The sequence below is a fragment of the Crinia signifera genome, chromosome 11, assembly GCF_055691185.1.
Source record: "Crinia signifera chromosome 11, ASM5569118v1, whole genome shotgun sequence".
NCBI classification, from domain to species: domain Eukaryota; kingdom Metazoa; phylum Chordata; class Amphibia; order Anura; family Myobatrachidae; genus Crinia; species Crinia signifera.
The window spans coordinates 6,599,997-6,623,143 of NC_139227.1; the positions used below are offsets into that span (position 1 = coordinate 6,599,997).

At 44.6% G+C, this 23,147-nt stretch overlaps 1 protein-coding gene across 2 annotated transcripts in view; it reads left to right on the plus strand.

Moving 5' to 3' along the window:
- Nucleotides 1-19,581, plus strand: part of TPPP3 (tubulin polymerization promoting protein family member 3) — a 31,877-nt gene extending 12,296 nt beyond the window's left edge. The window contains exons 2-5 of one of the 2 annotated variants that reach the window (XM_083165328.1): nucleotides 11,435-11,629; nucleotides 12,470-12,623; nucleotides 15,608-15,784; nucleotides 15,871-19,581. In XM_083165328.1, the coding sequence (XP_083021454.1) occupies nucleotides 11,442-11,629; nucleotides 12,470-12,623; nucleotides 15,608-15,784; nucleotides 15,871-15,873 (522 nt within the window). In that variant the 5' untranslated portion in view covers nucleotides 11,435-11,441 and the 3' untranslated portion in view covers nucleotides 15,874-19,581. Of the gene's footprint in view, nucleotides 1-11,434; nucleotides 11,630-12,469; nucleotides 12,624-15,607 lie in introns of both variants that reach the window. The other variant, XM_083165327.1, reaches the window with a different exon arrangement.
- Nucleotides 19,582-23,147: the final 3,566 nt, after the last annotated feature.

Genomic DNA, 23,147 nt, shown 5'->3' on the forward strand with positions numbered 1-23,147 from the left:
TCCAATATATCCTTACAAGCATGCCTAACACATGCATTGCACACATTAACCCTTACAGCAATGTAAGTGCAATGGTTTTTATTACACCCTGTGTAAAAGATTATAAACAATCTACACATATACTGTTTCAAGTGCAAATAAAACCAACAACTGTGACAAGTACAGCATATGTGGGGGACTAGTAAGGTTTCCTTGAAGCAGCAATGGTTTCAATTAAAGCACTGACAAGCGGCCTATTAGTGAGTAATGAGTAAAGGAGTAGATTCTATTGGGTTCAGGTGTTAATGGTTGTAGTCATTAGGCGTACGTTCGCCTAGCGCATGAACGAGTGGTGTCCGCAAAGCAATAGTACACTTGTGGACACCGCACATTTCTGCCCTTTTTGATCGCGTGCATTCGGAGTGGTTTCCGAATGTACGCCCCCCAACATAAGTGTACTCCCCCGTGTCCGCCCATGTTTCCGCCCCGTTTTGCCCACTTTGAAACTACGCCCATGTGTCATTCCGCATGACGCCCATAATACGCCCCTATTTCCCGAATGATAGCGGTGAACAGTTCTGGACGGGATCTGGCCGAACTGGTACCGAGTCAATGCGTGGCACATGCGCGTTGCGTTCTCCACGCATGCGCAGACGCCGTAAAGACGCGATCCGAAAGTATGCGGTAAAGTCCGCGTCAATCAGAATAAGGGCCCTGATGCTGATTGCACCTACATTCCTCCTGGACTTTCCTCCTGATTCTCTCTTTCAGGATCTCAAAGGGGAAGGTCAAATATGTTGGCAAATAAAGATAGGCATTTCCTTCTCGTGATGAAATGATAAATATATAAACAATGACAGCACTTTGACCAGCCATCGTAAGTGCTGTCAACCATTATTTACATAATTGTGAATTTAACACCTGTAAGCAGGGCTGCAACTAGGGGTGTGTGCGAGCTGTACCGTAGTCCAGGGTGCCGATTCCTGGGGCTTGCTGACCCATTGCACTCTGCACATACTGTACTGTACACTTTGCTCCTTTACAGCTGCCTGGAGCAGCTGCCTGGTTTTGACGGCCCCGCACCCTCAGTGTGTGTTATGATGTCATTTACTAAGTGCTGAAGCTTTTTTCGCACCCTGCTTACAAGTGATACATTTATTGGCAGATATATTATTATTATTATTATTTTATTTATAAGGTGCCACAAGTGTTTCGCAGCGCCGTACAAAGGAACAATACAGGGAGACAAAGCTTGGCATAACATTGAATAAATAACAAAAATACATTACAAATAAAGAGCGCCACAGATCATTACACATTACAGCTTATATATAAGTAGTGAGGACTCAATCAACATACAACTAGAGGCTTGATGCCAATGATGGAGATGAGTATGCAGACGAAGATGGTCACTGAGTGTTGGAGTATAGGAGAGCTGTGAGTGACATGTGAAGAGAAGTGATCTTTGACAACAGGAGGGAAGAGGGCCCTGCTCGGAGGAGCTTACAATCTAGTAGGAAGATATATCTCTGTACTTACACTTATACCACAGTGATCAAACATTTCCTGAGCTAGTCATGTCCATTATGTCTCCCATTAGTTAAAAGGCCGTCAAAATGATGGCTACTGCAGTATATTTTCACTTTTAGCTGTGACAGTTTTTAGCCCCCAAACTTTCTAGCCCACCCCCAGTCCCTATCTGCTCCTACCTCCAATCTCCCTCTTCACAGCTCCCTCTCTCCATATCCAGAAAGTTTGAAACAGACCAGTGTCCCTGCAAAAAATTATTTCACTTTCTGTAATGACATATTTTAGCACACAAAGGGGTCATTTGTTCCATCGAGTGGCCTCTAGAGGTCAGGGGTGGTACTTCACTATATAGAAGTGAGGAGAAGTTAGCCTTTTATATAAATAGATTCCACCTCTTCAAGCACAAGAAGACAAAAGCGTCATATAATGTACTGTAGGTGTACACTTTTTTTTAGAGGGGGGGGGGATACACTCTTAAAATTTGCATATTTTATGCTAAACAAAAGTCTGTACTCTCAACATGGCGCAATTCCAGCAGTTTTAAAATTGATTAAATATAGTTCTGCGAGTTTGATTTAATGCAGCTGGATGAACTTAAAGGTAAAATATAAATAACTCACATTCATTGCCAGCCAGATGCCTCACAGATAAAAGCAGATTTAGACTAATTTTTTTGACATTTGCCTTAATGTCTAACATATCTATTTGTCAACGGGGAAAATATAACATTCCAACATATTTCTATTTTTCCTGCATTCATTGTGCAATAAATCCAATGGGAAGTAATACTGTGGTACAGATGTGGGCGCGCTCATCGTTGCCGCAATCCGGCTGCTGGTGCTTGTTGTAAATGACATTTGCTGTGCGGAATTGCCATGCTGCAACGTCATTGCGACACCACCGCTCAATGCTTTTTATGAGCCGCAGGAGCGAATTAGACTCATGTGCATGACGTTGGGTTCGCACCGAGTGGAAGTCACACAATAAGCGTTGCTACATCCAGAGGTGCCGAGAGAGAGGGGGGGGCACTTTTTACCTGGGCCCGGGTCCCGCTACCCCCTTCACTGTTGCAGGCAGTGGGAGAGAGAGGACAGGCTGCCAGCCTCTCTCACCAGCTCAACACACTCTAGAGAGGCGGCTGCAGCCTGTTCTGTTGCAGAATAAGTTCCTTTTTCTCGCCGTAATCTTTTGTACCTGGTGACTTTTTACCTGTCTACCTGTCCATTATTATTTTTTACCCAGATGACTTATGCCATCTTGACGCATGGGCTTACCCTTCGAGCAGGGGTTTGCTGGTGCCTCCGAAGTTTCTCGAAGGCTAGTAGATATTGCTGCCAGGCTGCTTTGATTATGAATTACACAAAATCGGGGCTGCTGGGAAACATTCTCTACCGGCCTACAGCCAAATAGTTAATGACTTTAAGCATAATAATTGCTGGATGGCTGATAGGAGGTTGAGAGACACCGCAGGAAGATATGATTTTTGTCTTTTGTAGGGCCCCAGCGCATTGCTTTGCCTAGGGCCCACAATACCATTAAGCCATCCCTAGTTGGGTCATCTGTTGAATGTTGACCTAATTACGGTGGCCACAGTGATCCAAACCTGGAATTTACTTGCAGCTGTTCCGACCAATTGTGTCCTCAGAGTTGCGCTTCTTTGTGCGATCAGTTATTGCACAGCCTGTGACAGTAGTGTCAGCGGAGGTAGGAGGTAAAGAAGCAAGTTCTCAGCTCGGCCATCCTGGGAAAACGCCTCATTACACTGGGTGCTGCTTACAAATAGTATTTAGGCCATAGCCGAGAAAACAGGAACAATAGAGAAATGAAGAGCAGTCATTAAATATGGCTCGTTTTATATCACGGACATAATCTTGGATCATAAACTTGCATGGAAGCTCCCCTATAAACAGCTTATTGGCTCATATAGTCTGCCGTAGTGACAAGAAACACGTGTACGATTATTGCCAGACAAACTCATAGGGATACTTTAAAATCATTTGCCATCCTAAACAAATATTTGCCTCGTTTGGACTATCATTCACCCTATGTATCTAGTGATAAAGCTGTTTGCCAATTTACAAAGCTTTAAGTAAACAGCATTGTCTTTGGCTTGTGCAGCCTGATGCCAGTGGAGCGAGTGTGTCTGTGCGATGACAGTGTCCCTTTACTACAATTCCGTATAGCTTCATGCCGTAGAGCTATAATGATAAATCAGGCAAGCGCCTCATCTTCTGTGTCCACAGGAAACCACTTTTCAAACCAGTTGATGAAAAGGGATCTTGTATGCCACTTTGGGGGGGTGTTCAATCCCCACCACAATCTCCGTCAGGGGAAACAGAGGTGGGCGCCTATTCAATGCTGTCGTTCCCAACGGCATTAAAGAGGCAGATCGACAGAACGGAGCAGACTTTAAAAGCAGTCGGGCCCGTTTTGCCAAAAAAGGCCACGAATTGTCGACATCATGACCGGATCTTGACAATCCAAGGCCGTTTTCGCAGACACATTCACCTCTTCACCTATTGACATGTTGGACATTGAACCCCGCCTGCCGGTAAACTGGCGAGCGGGCTCGAAAACGAGCCAGGGTCCAGACTGTCGGGCCGTGCCGACAGTCGGGACTGGGAATTGAATACCCCCAGTGCTGGTAACAATGTAAGACATTACCCATTACCCACTGTAACACTGTACCCATTTCCAATAAAATCACTATGATCTAAAGAAAAATTCCATTGTAATTAGGTAAATAACAGTAAAACAGAACTCCTTCTCCTCTATGATCCGCATGAGCTTCAACATGTAACACCACGCTGATAAAAGCCGCTGGTGCTTACCGCTTCATTAAATAGAACCCACAGATTTTGATTATATTGAAAATCACTAAGCAATTTATTTTTGAAACCAAGGATCATGTGTTTTCCATGTCTGTCTGTCCTCAGTTATTTGTCAGTGAATTAACCTTGGTTACATTAACCATTTAAGTGCAGAGTTGTATTCATCATAATGACCTATAGTATAGATTGTATACTTGCAGCAGGGCCCTCCGACCTCCAAGTCTGTCTGTTGTTGCCCAGTTTGATTTATCACTGTCTACAACTGTAAAGCGCAACGGAATCTGCTACGCTATATAAGACACTGTAACGGAATCTGCTGCGCTATATAAGACACTGTAACGGAATCTGCTGTGCTATATAAGACACTGTAACAGAATCTGCTGCGCTATATAAGACACTGTAACGGAATCTGCTGCGCTATATAAGACACTGTAAAGGAATCTGCTGCACTATATAAGACACTGTAACGGAATCTGCTGCGCTAGAAAAGACGCTGTAACGGTATCTGCTGCGCTATATAAGACACTGTAACGGAATCTGCTGCGCTATATAAGACACTAACGGAATCTGCTGCGCTATATAAGACACTGTAACGGAATCTGCTGCGCTATATAAGACACTGTAACGGAATCTGCAGTGCTATATAAGACACTGTAAAGGAATCTGCTGCGCTAGAAAAGACACTGTAACGGAATCTGCTGCGCTATATAAGACGCTGTACCGGAATCTGCTGCGCTATATAAGACGCTGTAACGGAATCTGCTGTGCTATATAAGACACTGTAACGGAATCTGCTGTGCTATATAAGACACTGTAACGGAATCTGCTGCGCTATATAAGACGCTGTAACGGAATCTGCTGCGCTATATAAGACACTGTAAATAAATAAAATAAACCTGTAATGTCACCTTTATATAGGAAATATAATAATAATGTTACCATTTATGTATATTTTGCCTTTGGTGGGGTATAAAAAAAATAAAGAAAAGTATAATCTCAAAAGTAACTAAAGCAACACCTATATGGTTAGGATGGTATGTGGTCAATATGCCGAGCTTAGCGAGCCCGCAAGGGGGGGGTCCAAGGCCCACCCTTGTCGGCATTGCGGCGGTTGGGATTCTGGCGTTGGTATTTTGACCACTGGGATTCCGACCGCCGGCATATCATACCGGACCCAGTTAGGACAGTATACTGATATAACTATAGCTGAACTTGCGGGTGGGGAGCCCAGGTGCTAAAATATAATTCAACCCCCCCCCCCCCTCAACCCACGTTCACAATATGCAGCACAGCAGTGGGTGACGGGGAGAGGCAAACAGTGAGAAGGAGGGGAAGGCAGTGTGTGACAGGGAGAAACAGTTGGTGGCAGGGGCAGCAGTGGGCTCCTTAGTCCTCAGGGGCCCATTGCACTGCACCTGCTGCACCAATGGTAGTTCCACCTCTGTGGTACAGAAAACAAAGGGACTGAAGTCTAATATGCTGCTGTGACATCAGTGGACAGTGAACCTACAGTATGTATGAATTCTCACAAAGCAAAGGATCGAGTTTGGTCCCAATAAAACAATAGTTTGGGACTGCGCATAGTGTGCATGTGTTGCGATGCCACAGCGAGACACCAGGAACACTTCAGCATGATTTATACCCATTTCACACTAGAAAGCATTTGCGGGTACAAGGTACGACCCAGCTTGCAAGCGATTTCACACTAGCCGCCCGACCCGGCATAAAGCCAGGCTGGTGATGTTATCATGTGGTGGGGTCGGGGCGGTACTGAGAAATATCAGCTTCTTCCAGCGGCGCCTAAACAGTGCAGTGTGCGGGACCCGGGTCACGTCACACTGCCCCTGGACCTGCGAGCATCCAGGGTCCAATCTTGGTCAAAACCCGGGTTGAAATCCTGGAGCGTTGGACAATCTTTCAGGACCATTTCACACTGACCAATTTCCTGGCTTGTTGTGCATTCATGTGCAATAACCCGGGAAATATTTGGCAGTGTGAAAGGGGTATTACAGCATGCGGCCATTTGTGGGAGGGATGGGGACTGTTTCCCAAAACGAAGTGTCGTCCGTCTTAACCCCCACATGATGCAAATCCTTTTCTATTCAATGGAATAAGGATCGAATCACACGGCCCAGTGTACACATTCATTAAAGTATGTGGAACCTGCTGTTTGAGCATGCGTACTACATTCTCATGACATATATTTTGCTGTGCACATGTGCGGCCACCGTCCAGCATAACCTCTAATCAGAAGCGCTCCCCCAGCTGAATTTTTTTTGGAACATAGAAAATATTTTTTGTGCCAATAAGTATTTTTTTTTTAAATGGACCGGGTTATTTTGAAGATGTTATAAATAGGTCCGTAAATCACTTTGCATCTCTTTGAAGTGTGTTTTGAAATGAGCCTGTATTTCATGATCATTTATTTTAAGCAACCAGTATATTAAACAATATGTAGTGTTTGAAAGTAGTAGAACAGGCTGCTGTGACATCAGCGATGATCTATTTCATTTATACTAGCTGCAATCTACATACACAGCCAACGAAACCTCAGCAGCGCTCCCATATTAATAAAACCTGCATCTGGGAGAAATCGTTTTAATTACAAATGAGAGTTTTTCCGATTGCAGGGTTGTTATTTATTTTCCGACGCTTTCACTACAAGGGTTGGCTTTAGGTTGCACTTACAAGACTTAAGCTTCCTCAGAAATTACAGTTCAATTAAAGTCCAACATTCACAGTTTTCCAAGAGGAACCAGCAGATTGTAAACATGAAATATTAACATGTGGGAGGTACGTTCGCTAACGTAATTCCATATACTGAGAAGCTACATAGCAACGACGTGCAAGAACAAATAGCAAGCTGTAAACTTTATGTTGGATGCCAAATAGCAACTGCTTGTTACCACTAAATACACAGCACAACAAAACCGTTTCTGAGTCTCATAGAAGATGACCGCTCTTCCTTGTGCCATGTGATACAATGTTGGACTCTGCTCAACACTGCAATGCATTGAGTAATAATGTCAATAAGACAAAGGACACACAGTGCACTCGGGCTAAACAGATGTATTCTCGTTGATTTAATACGATGTAGAAAGCTATAGGCATTCACTAGGGCTCTGCGCCAGCTCAGGTACATTTTGGTAGCTGTGGGTTCTCCTACACAGTCTGAATGTGTATATTGGACTACTGGTGTAAGGTATGTGTGGTTATGTCATACTTACCTACTTTTGAAAACTAGTTTCAGGGAGATTATAGTTGGTAGCAGAATTTTGCACAGCACCCCATTGAGGGGGCGTGTCATGCTCCACCCAAAGGGCGTGGCTAGTTCCATATAATTAGAGATTGTAAAAAGAGATTGTGAATGTGGCACCTAGAAGCGTGGGTGTGTACTGCTACATCTGAGAGGAATCTTTTTAAATGACTTATATCCAAATGTAGATGAGCCCCAAAGCAGTTAGTAAGAGCTACTATACTTGGTAAAGTGCTGGGAAATGGTGCTGATGATTCAATGTAAGTGTATCTGTCTCTCTATCCTTTTTCCCCAAATGTAACAGTGTAATGTGGGCTAGGTGAAATGAGGGAGATTGTTAGACTAATGAGGGAGAGAGGGAGATTGCTGCTATGTCAGGGAGTCTCCTGCAGAATGCAGAATGCAAGGTAACTATGATGTAACAGTGTAATGTGGGCTAGGTGACATGGGGGAGATTGCTAGACTAATGAGGGAGAGAGGGAGATTGCTGCTATGTCAGGGAGTCTCCTGCAGAATGCAGGAGGGGAGGTAACTATGGGGTAACAGTGTAATGTGGGCTAGGTGACATGAGGGAGATTTCTAGACTAATGAGGGTGAGAGGGAGATTGCTGCTATGTCAGAGAGTCTCCTGCAGAATGCAGGAGGGGAGGTAACTATGATGTAACAGTGTAATGTGAGCTAGGTGACATGAGGGAGATTGGTAGACTAATGAGGGAGAGAGGGAGATTGTTGCTATGTCAGGGAGTCTCCAGCAGAATGCAGGAGGGGAGGTAACTATGATGTAACAGTGTAATGTGGGCTACGTGACATGAGGGAGATTGCTCGACTAATGAGGAGGGAGATTGCTGCTATGTCAGGGAGTCTCCGCAGAATGCAGGAGGGTAGGTAACTATGATGTAACAGTGTAATGTGGGCTAGGTGACATGAGGGAGATTGCTAGACTAATGAGGAGAGGGAGATTGCTGCTATGTCAGGGAGTCTCCGCAGAATGCAGGAGGGGAGGTAACTTTGGGTTATGTATGTTCAGGGAACACTGGTCTGTAACAGATACAGTAATGGATACCAGCCAGCTGTAACTGTCTGACAGTTGTACTAAGTGTTTATAGTATCACTTGTCCTTTGTGATATTTTGTTCTTTAGAATAGTTGTATAAAAGCAGAGTGTAATCATCATGTTTTTTTTTTCCGCAATGAGTTTAATCTCCGTTTCTTTTACTATGATGTCTCAAAATGAATTATCTCGTGGTCAGATTGTGATACGTGATTCATGGTCTAATTAAAGCTAGGTGGTCACTAAGCGATGCGTGATGCTAATGCTAATGCCGGCCGCGATGAGTGATGTCCTGCAGAATTTTTCTTATTTACTGCGGAACTAAGCAAAAACCGGACCCGGACAAGACCCCGGAACGCCGGATCAGACATCAAACTCTGCATTCCGGAGCTTGTAGTGTCCGGTCCGGGGGGTGTCCTGTCCTGGGCCTGTGATAGCTTTCACCAGGGACATAGGGAAGGGGAGATACAGCTTCCCCGTGTGGTCCGGACCGTCTGGTTTTTGCTACATTGCCGGACCATACAGGAGGCTTTATTCTCACTCCTCCTCTTCCCCCCCCCGAACATGAAACCACCCGGACCGGACACCCCTGGACAGGACACCACCTGGTCTGGCGTTCCGGGGTCTTGTCCGGTTTTTACTGCTAGATAAAGCCCTCTTAGAATACCCAGCAATGTGGACCAACATTGAGCCAACCAGAATCACCCCCATAGTCTCAGATTTGATGTGCAGTCAGGAGGTCATCCTGCTCAGAGCGTTGTTCCAGTGCGGGTGTTGGAACATTAAACATATAGTTTACCAGCATGTGTCAAGTAGGAACAGCTTAATGGCAGCATTATTGTAATTTCGATATAGTGACCCAATGCTGTTTTACTATTAGTATGCCTCCAAGATAATACTATTTCTGTATTTATCTTACGAAGCATTTGGAATACAATGCAAGGGCGGATACATATGAGAGGCGCAGGGCTAGATTTGGAGAGAGATTAATCAGGTCCTACAGTAAATGTAATTTTTCAATCATGGCTTGTACAATGACAGTTAGAAGCTGATTGGTTTGTACTTTATCTCTCTCCAAGCTTTGCTAAAACAAGCCCTAAATAATATGTGTGAAAGTTAAAATGTAAAGGTGATTGTGAAATAAAAATAGATGAAACTCGCTTTGTAAGATAGAAGAGGATATATCGATGGTTCGCCTGGTAGCGGGATTATTAACACATGGGCCTAGTATGTTCTAACAGTCATTCGTTACTAAACTCCCCCTGGCACCAGTGCTTCTTCATAGAATGCTGACAAAGAACATGGAGGCGGATATCGCTATGACGATCATGCTGACCAGTTGAGTAGTCTGCCAGACAGTATGATTAGTAAGATAATTGCCCAAACAACGTAGCCACTTGGGGCAAACTGAGAAGATTGTAGTTAAAACAGTCACAATGGCCCACACATGAAGAGAGAACACCTACATTGGCCGACACAAAGGAAAATAGAACACCAAGATTCAATGATTGCTCCCATAGGAAAAAAACTGCATTGATTCATTGCCCCCACTGCCATAAAGAAATAATAATAAAAAAAAAACATTGTTTCCCTCAGACCGCTAGAGAAGACGGACCTCACCTGCTGGGTTTTCAGATAGCTTCAGAGATAATCACAGGAGACCAGTCTTAAGTCACTCCAGGATGTTCAAAACAGCATGTGCTTTCCCCAGAGAGTCCAAAACCAGGCCAGTGGCTGAAACTTGTACATCACCATTCTCAGCCCTTGTCACCTCAGCATCTTCGCTACCTTCCTCAGCCCCTTAACACTGACTTTAGTACCTCACCACCTTTCTCAGCCTGTTAACACTGACCTTAGTCCCTCACCACCTTCCTCAGCCCCTTAACACTGATTTTAGTCCCTCACCACCTTCCTCAGCCCTATTACCTTCCTCAGCCCCTAACCATCTTCAGCCATATGCCCCTCACCGTGCTCAGCCCCTCACCATCTTCAGCCATAGCCCCATCACTTTCCACTGCAGTCTGCTTCAGTATACGCGGGGAAAATGTGTGGCAACATGACCTACCGCTGTTCCACCGATTGGAAGAGCCCAGAGCTGACCAGGCTACAAGGGAGCTGTGCTGTGGGTAATGGTCCTGCACAGTGGCCCTCTGAGGTGTTCGGTGCTTAGACCTTGCAGACCACCGGAGCAGTCTTCCCTACACCCCTGCAGTTAAGAACCACTTGGCCATCTAGTTTGCCCATGCATACCATTACTCATTAGGTTTAGTTGATTTTTGGGTTCCATTGAGCCTTAGAGTATATTTTTGGTAATGTCTAAGGAAACCAGTGTACCTCATGCAAGTGCAAGAGAATATATTAACTTCACACAGTTAGGGCAACAATAGGAATCATCATGCTAACCGCTATGCCATCAAGACAGGAACCAGATCTTAATGAAGATTGCATTCTGCTAAAATAAAGACTAGAGTGTAGCTACGCTATTAATGGGGCTTGAATGTATAGAATCTGGTAGGCAATATGGTTACTTCTACTCCAGGAAAAGTGGCTGAAGGAGATGTATGTGACTACCTTCGATTGGCATGCCTGCTAACTGTTAAGGCTGTGAAGTTGGGACTAGCACCCTTCTGAACACCTTTGTAATGCTGGAGACACCAATGACAGGTGTGCGCAGCACATGCTTAGCACTGCTTTGCTGTGCAAAGCAGCACAGCAATGAAAGTAATATAATAAACCTCCCAATGAGCAACCGTCACAAATATATATTTTATTTGTTCTACGTTTATAGAAAGACCATGGCTGAAAACGCTGATGTTGAATCTCTGGAAGAAAGTTTTAAGAAGTTTGCTATCTATGGGGACACGAAAGCAACAGGTCAAGAACTCACAGGCAAAAACTGGGCCAAGCTTTGTAAAGAGTGTAAAGTGATTGATGGAAAAACTGTGACCGGTACAGACGTTGACATTGTATTCTCCAAAGTAAAGTAAGTATGATCTCAATGCTAATAATTGGTTAAAATACAGATTTTAGAAACTGTTTTCTATTCTTTTCAATAGTATTGTGATCGGCAAAATACAGTCCATTTTTGTGAATGTGCTTTATTAGAAGAGTTTTTAAGTAAATACAAGTCCATAACCAACATTGTCAGCATATAGGCCCTTATTCTGGTTGGTGCGGTAATATCCGCGTGCGTTCGTGCCGCCGATGTTTTGTGTCTGCGCATGTGCAGAGGCATCTCTGCGCATGTGCGAGCGGGGCGTACGGCCAAATCCCGCATGAAATGTGAACACTCCGACCAGGGGGTGGAGAGGGGCGTGAAGGGCTATTTGGGCTCATTACCATATGTTTACACCCCGCGTTTCATGGGCGTTCCCATGCAAACGCTGGGCGTACGTATGGTAATGCGGCCGTGACGCACGTGTAGGGGGCGGACATATGACATTGCCGGATGTCAGCTGCCCGCCCAGATCCCTGCTTTTGCACGGAAAAATGTCCGTGTGGTCTGAGGTTGCGGGAGCTGGTGGAACACTCGGCCCTGCATTCGATGGTCTGCGACCATCGAATGTTGGGGGAGGTTCCCTGAGATGGAGGAGGCGTATTCCATGAAAAATACACGTGCGGTCCGTTCGGACAGCTTCTTGCCGCGTATGGACGGAGTTGGCGATCCGTATGGAAGGCGGGGTTTCGCACGCACGGTCCTGGCCGCATATTCGGATCCGGCCGCACCGATCAGAATAAGGGCCATAGATAGATAGAAAAGCATACATATTCTACTGATTACAATTATCCATGATGATGATGTCATCATTTTTTTGTGTTGCAGGGCAAAGTCTGCTAGGGTCATTAACTATGAAGAATTTAAAAAGGCGCTGGAAGAGCTCTCTGCAAAGAAGTTTAAAGGAAAGAGTAAAGAGGAAGCGTATGAAGCTATCTGCAAACTTATCTCTGGAAAAGAACCTACTAACGTGGGAGTAACGGTAAGTGTACAATGTACAAGATGTTATCATACATATACTTGGGAATACTGAGGGCAGTATTCAATGAGGCTGATTCGCCATGTTCTACGGCGAATGTGTGCTATGTTCGTGCTCTTAAAAACAGAAAAAGTGATTCACCCTATTCAACGTGCACTATTCGCTGACGGCGAACCGTGAAAGACGGACAGTTCGCTGTGATTTTTCAATGAGTTTTTCAATGTGATTCGCCGTGATTGTATTCAATGATCAGATGGCGAATCGCTTTCTAAGTGATTTTCGCTGTGTGTCACCGTGTAGCAATCGCCATCTTTTTATGGTGAACTGGAATGTGAACTTTTAAAATAATTTTTTTTTTTGTTTTTTTTAATTGGTGTAAAAAAATAAGGGATTTTATTATGTGAAGGGGCATGCTATTTTTATTCCTGTGCTTACAGCACATGAATATATATTTAATTTTGAATATATATATATTTTACACATAACAGTTAGCAGGGGGCCGGGAGCCGAGAGACGCTCATTACATATTCGTATATTCACTTCACACTTCTCCCGCTCATTACATATGCACGAGCAGGAGCAGTGCAGCAGCTCCCTACCCCAGTCCCCTGCCAGCTCTGCTTCTGCTGCCTGTGTCCCCGGGAGCCCTGCTTCTGCCCCACAGTGTCCGGCGCAGGCAGGGAGGCTTCCATCTCCCTGCCTACCGCCGTCCCCGGCTCTCTGCGGCATTTGGCGCAGGGGTTAAGAATCGCCGTCAGGGGCAGCAAGCCCCTGCGGCATTGAATAGGGCGACAGCAGCGGCGTAACTACATTTTGGGCGCCCCCCCACCATTAAAGGGAGGGCGCCCAGCCACCCACCCGCCCCTCCGCCAGCCGCACCAACCCCCGCAAACCCCCCCATCCCCAGTCTTTACCTGTGTTCAGTACGTACGCGCTGGTCCCGGCTCCCTTCTTCTGCTATGAGGACCACCACAAAATGTCCGCCCCCATACAGCAGACAGTTTCAGAGAACTGTCTGCTAAATGGGGGCGGACATTTTGTGGTGGTCCTCATAGAAGAAGAAGTGAGCCGGGACCAGCGCGTACGTACTGAACACAGGTAAAGACTGGGGATGGGGGGGTTTGCGGGGGTTGGTGCGGAGGGCGGCGGGGTGTAACTATAGCACTGCAGCCCCCGGCGCCCGCACATGCATAGCGCCCCCCCCCCCCCGCGGTCACGGGGGCTGCGGTGCTATAGTTACGCCACTGGGCGACAGGTAGGGCTGGCAGCGAATGCTCCAGCCCTCCGGAATATGGCGACTGTGCAGCGAATCCAAAACAGGATTTGCTGCACATGCCGAGTATTGTCATTGAATACTGCCCTGAGAGTAAAATATTATTTTGCGCACAATAAAATTGATGTCAGCAGCCATTGCTTGATAAAGGACAGAGCAACACAAACTCTATGACAGATGAATAGAATAAGAGATTTTATAACAAGCAGTTCAGATGCTTAGCAAGAAGAAGATGTTACATTTATGATACAACCCCTTTGGAATCAGGAATTTAAACAAGGGTATAATAACCAGATACAGTAAAAGCATTTATTTTCAACATAAAGTGCAAAAGTTACATAAAGTGCCTAAAATACATACAAGCAAATTTATTGCTATAAGACAAGCAAAAAATGGGGATTAAATGTTTACGAACCTCACCATTTAAGAGGGGTGCGCTGGGATTATGAAGGCTAAAGCGAAACGCGTTGTGAACTTTAGGTAAGTTTTGCAGTTGTTTATATTCCTGATTCCAAATGTAATATGATGTTAAGCGCCTGAACTGCTTGTCTATTATTCTATATATCATAGATATACTGTATATATTCTACAGTATATAGGGACAGATTCAGCCTTCAAGGCTGAAGTGTGAAAATCACTCTCCGGCAATTTCCGCACTTCTGTATATGTACAACTACGTAGGTGCTGCGACCCAAACCATGGCCGTCCTGAGCAGGGCTTTGCAGCTAGGCTATGCAGTCAGGGGTCTGCTGGTAATGTGCGAGCGCTTTGCTGTGTAGCGCAGCACTCACAATTTAGCAATGTGCCTGCAGGGCCTGGGGAGCAGGGGTCAACCTTGCCCTGGGATGACCAGCAAGGGTGATCATGTTATGGGTGAGGGACCTTATATAATAAGTGTCCCTCGGCTGTGACATGACACAGCTGGCTGTTTGAGCACGGTGCTGGTTGCCAATGTACGGGGGATACTACTCTTTTGTCCCCAATATTTTGAGAACCAGGATCAGGCCATGAGCCTGGTGCTGGTTATAGAAATACAGGGGGACCCCAGCTTCCCCCCCCCCCCCCCCTGTATTTCTGCAACCAGGACCGGCTCAATGAGCCGGAGGCTGGTTATTGCCGAGAAGGGGACAGCACGCAGCTATTTACAATTATTTATTATTCATGTTCTTTACACAGTGATGACTGCACGGATCTGACTGATAACTGACTTAGCTTCAGCTAAATACACCACCAAAATGTGGTCTACATATAGTATCATTCGTATTTACTGTTCAATTCGTATCTGAATTCAGCAGTACGAATGATTGTAAATTTGCCGAATACATAGAATTTTATGGCTATATGGCCGAGTTCTATCGATGGTGTATTCAGTCGTACAGCTAAACTCGGCTTACCGTATATGATTGGAACTTAGTAAATGTACGCCATAGCGTCTTCGTATGCTTCCTTTTTCTGTTATTATGCATCTAGGGTGACAACATCTGAGAATTTTACCTTAAGTGGTCTCCATATTTGTGGATTATTCATAATATAATTCATAGATATGGGGGTACAGCGCCGGTGACCACCATTTGTTTTACTTGGGTTGCATTGGAAGCGGTTTACTCCAGGTGTTTCACGGGCTGCAGTATATTTGGGCGTGGTCAATATCTTGTTATTTTGTTCCTATAATTTGTATTCTGTTTGTTGACTTGTATTACTTTTCTGTCCACAGAAAGCTGCTGCCGTCGGGGCGGTGGAACGGCTAACTGATACTACAAAATACACAGGGTCTCACAAGGAACGCTTCGATGAAAGCGGGAAGGGAAAAGGAAAAAGTGGCCGAGAGACCATTGTGGAAAACACCGGATACGTGGGCGCATACAAACATGCTGGCACTTACGATGCCAAGGTGAAAAAATAGATCTCAGGAGCGGAGACAATATCCAGCAGCTCCTGCACAGACATCATTTAATCATTTACCCTCTATGTTCCCAGTGAAGAAAGGAAGTACATTCTGGTAGTGACAAATCTGAAGTCAATCTTCCTTCCTACCATCGATGAAAACAGTGAGAAGTGGATGATCCATGCAGTATAATTGTCGTTACTCTCTTCTGTTGCCAATACTTACCTGCAGCAAGTGTGACACTGGCACCGTGCAAGTCTCTACAACAGTTATTGGTTATGTAGAATTCATGCAATGTCTCCTATGATGATTCCTGTGCACTTACCTCCTAACCCTAATCTGCACACTACTTTGACATTACCACACACAAATCAATATCTGCATAAATAGGGGTTTTTTCCCGATGTAAATTGCGATATAATTTAAACTCACTCACTTTGAAATAACTTTATGTGCTGTTAACTGGAACAATTGGCATTATTAAGGAGAGTGGTACTAGCAATATGACACTAGCTGGAATTGATTAAAATCCTTGCCCGGGTCTTCATAGAATTAGCTGAATAGGATGTTTTATTCCATTCAATACATAAAGTTGTTCTATAACACAGTGACACATATAATGAAACTGTTAGGATTGATATTGTCCGAAATGTACAATAGGTTATTTTAACATCTACTATCCCGCCAGAAAAAAAACAGAATGCAAGAATTTTTTAATAATTAAAATTAATAATTTCCTAATCTGCAACGGGTAGCAGTCAATTTACCAACAGACTTTTCACCGATGGTCATTACACCATCGCCCATTGACCGACAGCCAAAATACTGACACTGTCAATATACTGACATTCATTATGCCGACATGTTCAATTGGCTGCCCTAATCAAAATACCAACATTTGATATGCCGACATGTCGACTTGCGTTTTCAAGCAATTTTAGCCCAAAAAACAGACGTGTTCACAGTGAATCTGGAGAGGAAATACAGTAGTGTGCACGATCCATGGCTAGCGTAGCGACATAGACACGCAAAATCCCACAGAAACACATGTCGACATTTTAAATGTGTGCATTTCAACTATGTCTGTCAATTGAATGTGTCGGCATAATGGGTGTCGTTAAAATGTCAGATAAATTATACTGAACCCTCTGCAACAGGTATCTGTCACCTACACACGGTGTAGGCAGCCATTTTATGGGTTTCTTTGCAATAGTGATGTCACTAGCTCCAAATTGTTGCATGGCTCATGAATATTGGTTCAGTCCACAAAATGGCGGCCTCCAATGTGAACATATGACAGGTACAGTTTAACATAATGTATTTGTTGAAAGAATCTAAAACTTAAATGATTTATTTCATCTCACGATTGACTTAAATGGCAGTTGCAACATTGGGATACTGGATTATAAAGAAACCACAATGATACATAGCTACCATTATCAAGAATAAAACATATACAGGTTTTTTTTTTCTGTCCAATGAATGAATGAAAGAAACTTTTTGAGGGGAGTTTCTTGAATTCTATGTATTGCAAACTGTTACAAGCGACTTGTTGTTTCACAGTGGGATCCACACACTTGGCCTCACTCACAATATTGGGGACGACATTCTGGTGTGTAAGGAATCTTAGTGAGATTATGCAACTGCTGCAAAATGTTGATGATCATTTTCCTCATCCGTAGAATTTGTAGTTATACCAGTGTTGCCTACATATGTCTAATATAAATGTACTGTAACAAAGCTTTTAAGCATTATTATCAATACAGAAATGAGTGTAACAGAGGTATTGATGAAAGATTGGCCAATGTAACATTGGCCAATGTATATACACTATCTATATGTTAAATTATTTCTTAAAACTACCAAAAAATATGTACCAAAAACGATCATGTAAATTATTATCTCTAACAGCATAATAGAGACAAATGGTTTTCTGGCAGTATTAAAATTAGCAATTACTGTTGCCATTGATTAAATATTGCTGCTTTCCATTCATGCCAAGTAGTCTGCCTTAAAATAGCCTTTGTGTAAAACTGCATGCTGAACAATATGTGTTAAAGAGATAAAGTTACTTAAGATCTCAATCCCGCCAACATCAAGATATTTCTTTCTGATGTCTATCTTGTATTGTATGTAGCATGTGAGTTTGATGCCGTACTAGACCATGCCTGTTTAGTTATTTTACCAGTTGTACCTGTTGTCTATGCACAATGTATCAAATCTATAGGACCTAAGGAATGTAGATATTGGTCCAGCCCATAAATTGCCTTGTTTGTGTAGGTGACAGGAACACTTTAACAATTGATGAGTATAGCATGATATTATTGTCACTTTGGTATCATATCCAGGTAGAATCTATTAGCATTAAGATAACATCATTAAAATGAAAGCCACACGAATTTGGACCATATAGAAAAATGTATACATGGTGGCATTACAAGGCTCCAAGTGCCACCTAGGAGAGATTTCGATGTCTAAAGGTGCCCATACACTAGTAAGATATATCTTCAGATCAGGCTGGTTGGAACAAAAACATGGTTATGGATGAGTGACAGTTTGTCAGTTTTCCAGTCTTACCTAAATATTTCTTCTATTTTCTTTTTTTAAAGAGTTTTCCTAACTTTCTTCATTTCTAATTTTTGTTAAAGAAGATTGGCAGACTAGATGGGCCACGTAGTTCTTATCTTCTGTCAAATTCTATGTTTCACAGAGGTCAAAGAAAAGATCTTTAGCTGTCTAAACTGCAAAGCATTTTTTCAGTAATTTCAATGTTTTGTATTAATTATATTAGTGGTTCTGGTTATTACCCCAGAAAATACCCACAGTGGGCATCCCTGGCATTTTTCTTATTAAAACCATATAAGTCATACATCTTTATAGCGTGCCAGTCAGGACCCACCGAAAATGTTGTAGGATTCTCCATCATCACTTTAGTAAGTCCCCATTACTGCTTTCCAAATTTTACACAAAATCCAGGTGCCCAGACCCACCTCTACTCCACTCGGGACATAGACTACTAACTCGGGCCACCCCATTAGAGAAATTATATATCTGCTTCCTACATTAAATCATCACAACAGCTACATCTGCTTCCTGGGTCATCACCACAGCTACATCTGCTTCTTGGGTCATCACCACAGCAACATCTGCTTCCTGGTTCATCATCACAACTACATCCTCTTCCTGGGTCAATAAACACAGCTACATTTGCTTCCTGGGTTGTCACAGCAGCTAGGGACTCCTTTAATAATTAATGTGTTATTGACACGAAAAGTATAATTTCTTATCGCTGCTGTTTATCATTGATTACATCCATGGACTCTTATCGTAGACTGCCTCTGCAATGTGTAAAAGTATGATGGCATTTTAGTGTCCAGGGGCAGCCATAATTCTGCGCATAAGTGGTCTGCTGCCCACATACAGTATGCGCAAGTGGTGGGTGCCAGAGAAGGATTCTATTGATCCCTCTCCGAGTACTTGTTTGTAAAGTGTGGCCTACAGGCTACAATGGCTAACGCCATCTTCAAATGGTGTGAGCTACGGGGGCCAAACTCCAGAATGCTTTGCAAGTGTAAAGTGCTATTAAAGTTGTTACAGGCAGCCTGTGTAATGTTGCTATGAGTTTACTTGTTCCACACAAATGCGCGCCAATGAATCTAAACCTCTTTACTCTTCAGCGAGAGCTGGCTCCAATTTTTGGTTGTATATTATTACACTTCTTAAATTGAATAGTTAATGTATTAAAATATATTTCTGTATATGTATATAAAATTCCTTTCTCTGCAATAAATATATCTATTTTAGATCAGTGTGTATTTATGTTCAACAAAATATATTTAAGAAAAGTATTCATCATGTAATGTTATCACGGACAATCGCAAATAATAAACTCCGAATATACTGATGAAAAGCGAAGCATGTTGGATTTTGAGCAATCGGCCGTACTCCAAATGCAATGACCAAGGCAATTCGAGTGGTCACGGCTTTGGTAGCATAGGGGTTAAATGTGAGAATATACAAGCGTTGCCATGAAGCCCCGTGCTTTGGTAACAAAAACATGAAGATTGTTATTACCAGGTGTTTTCAGTGTATTTGAGTGTGTTTTGGTTGCCATGACAAAAAAAAGACTGAACTTCACTTTTCATGACCCTGAATTGACAGGACCTTCATCACATTCATGTCCCTGCGCTATCCTCACCCCACCCGTCTCCAGAGACTTGCTGGCGGATATGCTGTCTGTCACTCTCTGTGACAGCATTTAGAGCTGTAACCTGCAACATTACCTCAACCATTTTGAAAAGCAGGCACGCTATTGTAAGAGTAAAACGTTGGAGGTGATGACAGCTGCCATACAACTAGGAGCTCAGCAGTGCATACAGTATGTCCTCTACATATAGTAGGCAGCCATTTTGAGGACCGAACATGTGTTATTGAAAACGCAACCTATTGAATACTAGTAATTTGTGACGTCACTGAGGATGATGCACCTGAAGTGCTGTTCCCAGCGCTGAAACAGGTTATTATTTCAGCGCATTCTATCGCTACCTCCACTGCATCACAGCTTGTATGTATCTGAAGAAGGTGAGACTTGTTATTGGCTACGGCTGCAGGTGAAATATAATAAAAAAAAAGTGAATCAGAGCAAGAAGGTCCATTCTGGTTGGCTGACTAAGCAGCGGTAATTCACTGCTAAAGCCCCGTACACACGGGGGAGATATATTACTCAGTTTCTCCTGTTCATCAGCGACCAGAGATGGTCGCTGATGAAAAAGAAACTTCCGGGGGAGCCCGGCAGTGGTAATCAGCTGGTCGCAGGAGCATGTTCCTGCGACCAGCGATCACCACAGGGGCAAAAACGGGAGCGCGCACCCGGCGATATATCGCTGGTGCACACTCCCATCACGGGCAATATGGTCGCTCAGCGACCATATTTCCCGCGATTTTGGACAAAATCGCCCCCGTGTGTACGCACCTTTAGCGAGCCTAACGCTTCCCGTCATGCGTACAAATGCCCACCCCCCAACGCCACATGAATATTCCTGCCATTTTGCTACAGGATATTTTGCATACCCATTTGCAGAGTAGTGGGTGGGGTTGAAATCATTTGATGGTCGGCGAACATTGAATGATTTGCACCCTGCTCGCAAATCTAAGTCAGTCTGGGCTGGTTTCCCTATGCGCAACCAGCGTTTTTGTGGGTACGCATGCGAACGTCCTCTGCCCGCCTCCATCCCATCTCCCTGTTTGAGTGCCATGCCGGGTATGCAAGTCGGCGTAGGTGCCCCCACATGCGTATATGAGAATATGTGCAGATCTTAAACATCGGTCCCTGGAAAGGAACACGCCAGGGACCGAGGCAATTAGAAAATAACAATGGTCACTGGTCAGAGGAGCGTGCTCATGTGACCAGTGGCTTCCGCAGACAGTGTCTGGTTTTTATCAGCGACCATCTGTGATCGCTGATTAAAACGGGACACTGAGCAATATGATTGATGGGCAATATATCATCACATTGCTCAGTGTGTACGGAGGTGCAGATCTCACTGTAAAATCTGGAAGGTAGATATTCTGAAATATCGTCAGGGGTCAAATCCCACACACACAGCGCTCAGATATATACCACCAGGGTTCGCAAATACTCGCTATAGCGAGTATTTTACCCGCTTTTGAGCAGCAGGGACTCAGTTTTGGTTTTTGCCTGCGTCCCCTGGGACGCGCTCCGGTTACATCGGTATGCGCGCTGTGTAACTGTAGCGAGGGTGTAGGGATCTGTTTTTCCCCCTCTGTGATGAGGCCGCAGAGGAGGGAACGTGCTCACGCATCACAGACTAGTCGGGCGCTGGCTGGAGGAGAAGGCTGCCGCATGGGGACGTGACATGTGAGTACCTTGCGCGCCCTGCACAGTTAATTGGCGCTGACAAATTCCTGTCCCTCCCTGCCCGCTGACAGTCTTGTATGCTGCTGAGCGTGGCAGCATGTGAACACTACCCCAACTCAGCCCCTAGCCACGCTGACTGACAGTCCCGCCCACCTCAGCCCTGGCGCGGTGACTAGTCTACTATATGCCCACCGCTGCACTTACAGTGTATGCCGCTGCTGAGCGCGGCAGCGTGTGGACTCTTCCCCCTCAGCCCTGCAGTCTCCAGCCGCACTGACAGTCCCGCCCTCCTCAGCCCGAGGCGCGGTGACTGACAGTGTAGTAGTCCTGTCCTCCTTAGCCCTGCAGCGCGGAATGCTTGGTGGGTGAGGGGGGCGCCACTAAGCCGGGTATACGCACCCCTCTGTCGGCTATTCCCCACGCCAGCATATGCCCGCCGGAACCGGCTCTGGAAACAGAGGGCTGGGAGTGCGGGCAATGCTCTCCTCCTCTATTCAGCAGCACCCGCTCCTGTACTCTATTGGTTGCGGTGCACATCTGCCCAGATAAGTGGGGAAATGCCTGTGGTGTGGGGTGTGGGGACTGCTAATGTGGATGCTGTGAGGTGTGTGGTGGAGTTGGGGAAAAGTAAAGGTTACTTCAAGGCAGTCAGGTGCAGGCAGAAGGGGATATGTGATTTCTAGAGTGAACAATATTGGGCATTATGGTGTGACAATATTAACTGACTGGGCATTGTGGTGTGTGGCACATTATGTACTGACTGTGCTTTGTGGCACATTATGTACTGACTGAGCATTCAGGTGTGTGGCACATTATGTACTGACTGGGCATTGTGGTGTGTGGCACATTATGTACTGGGCATTGTGGTGTGTGGCACATTATGTACTGGGCATTGTGGTGTGTGGCACATTATGTACTGGGCATTGTGGTGTGTGGCACACCATGTACTGGGCATTCAGGTGTGTGGCACATTACGTACTGGGCATTCAGGTGTGTGGCACATTATGTACTGGGCATTCAGGTGTGTGGCACATTATGTACTGGGCATTCAGGTGTGTGGCACATTATGTACTGGGCATTCAGGTGTGTGGCACATTATGTACTGGGCATTCATGTGTGTGGCACATTATGTACTGGGCATTCAGGTGTGTGGCACATTATGTACTGGGCATTGTGGTGTGTGGCACATTATGTACTGGGCATTGTGGTGTGTGGCACATTATGTACTGGGCATTGTGGTGTGTGGAACACTAATACTATGTATATTCTGCTGGGGGGTGGGGGAGAGGAGGCTTCTATAGTTGTCAGATGATATTAGAACCTTCATTTAGGTTGGGACCCAGAAAAGGTCAGGTAGGACCCCAATTTTTAAACGTGAGGAGTCCCCGGGACCCACTTTTTTGTCGGGTTTTCGCGAACACTGTCCACCTGACGATATTTCAGAATATCTACCTTCCATATTTCCATATATCGACAAGGGAAAGTCGACCT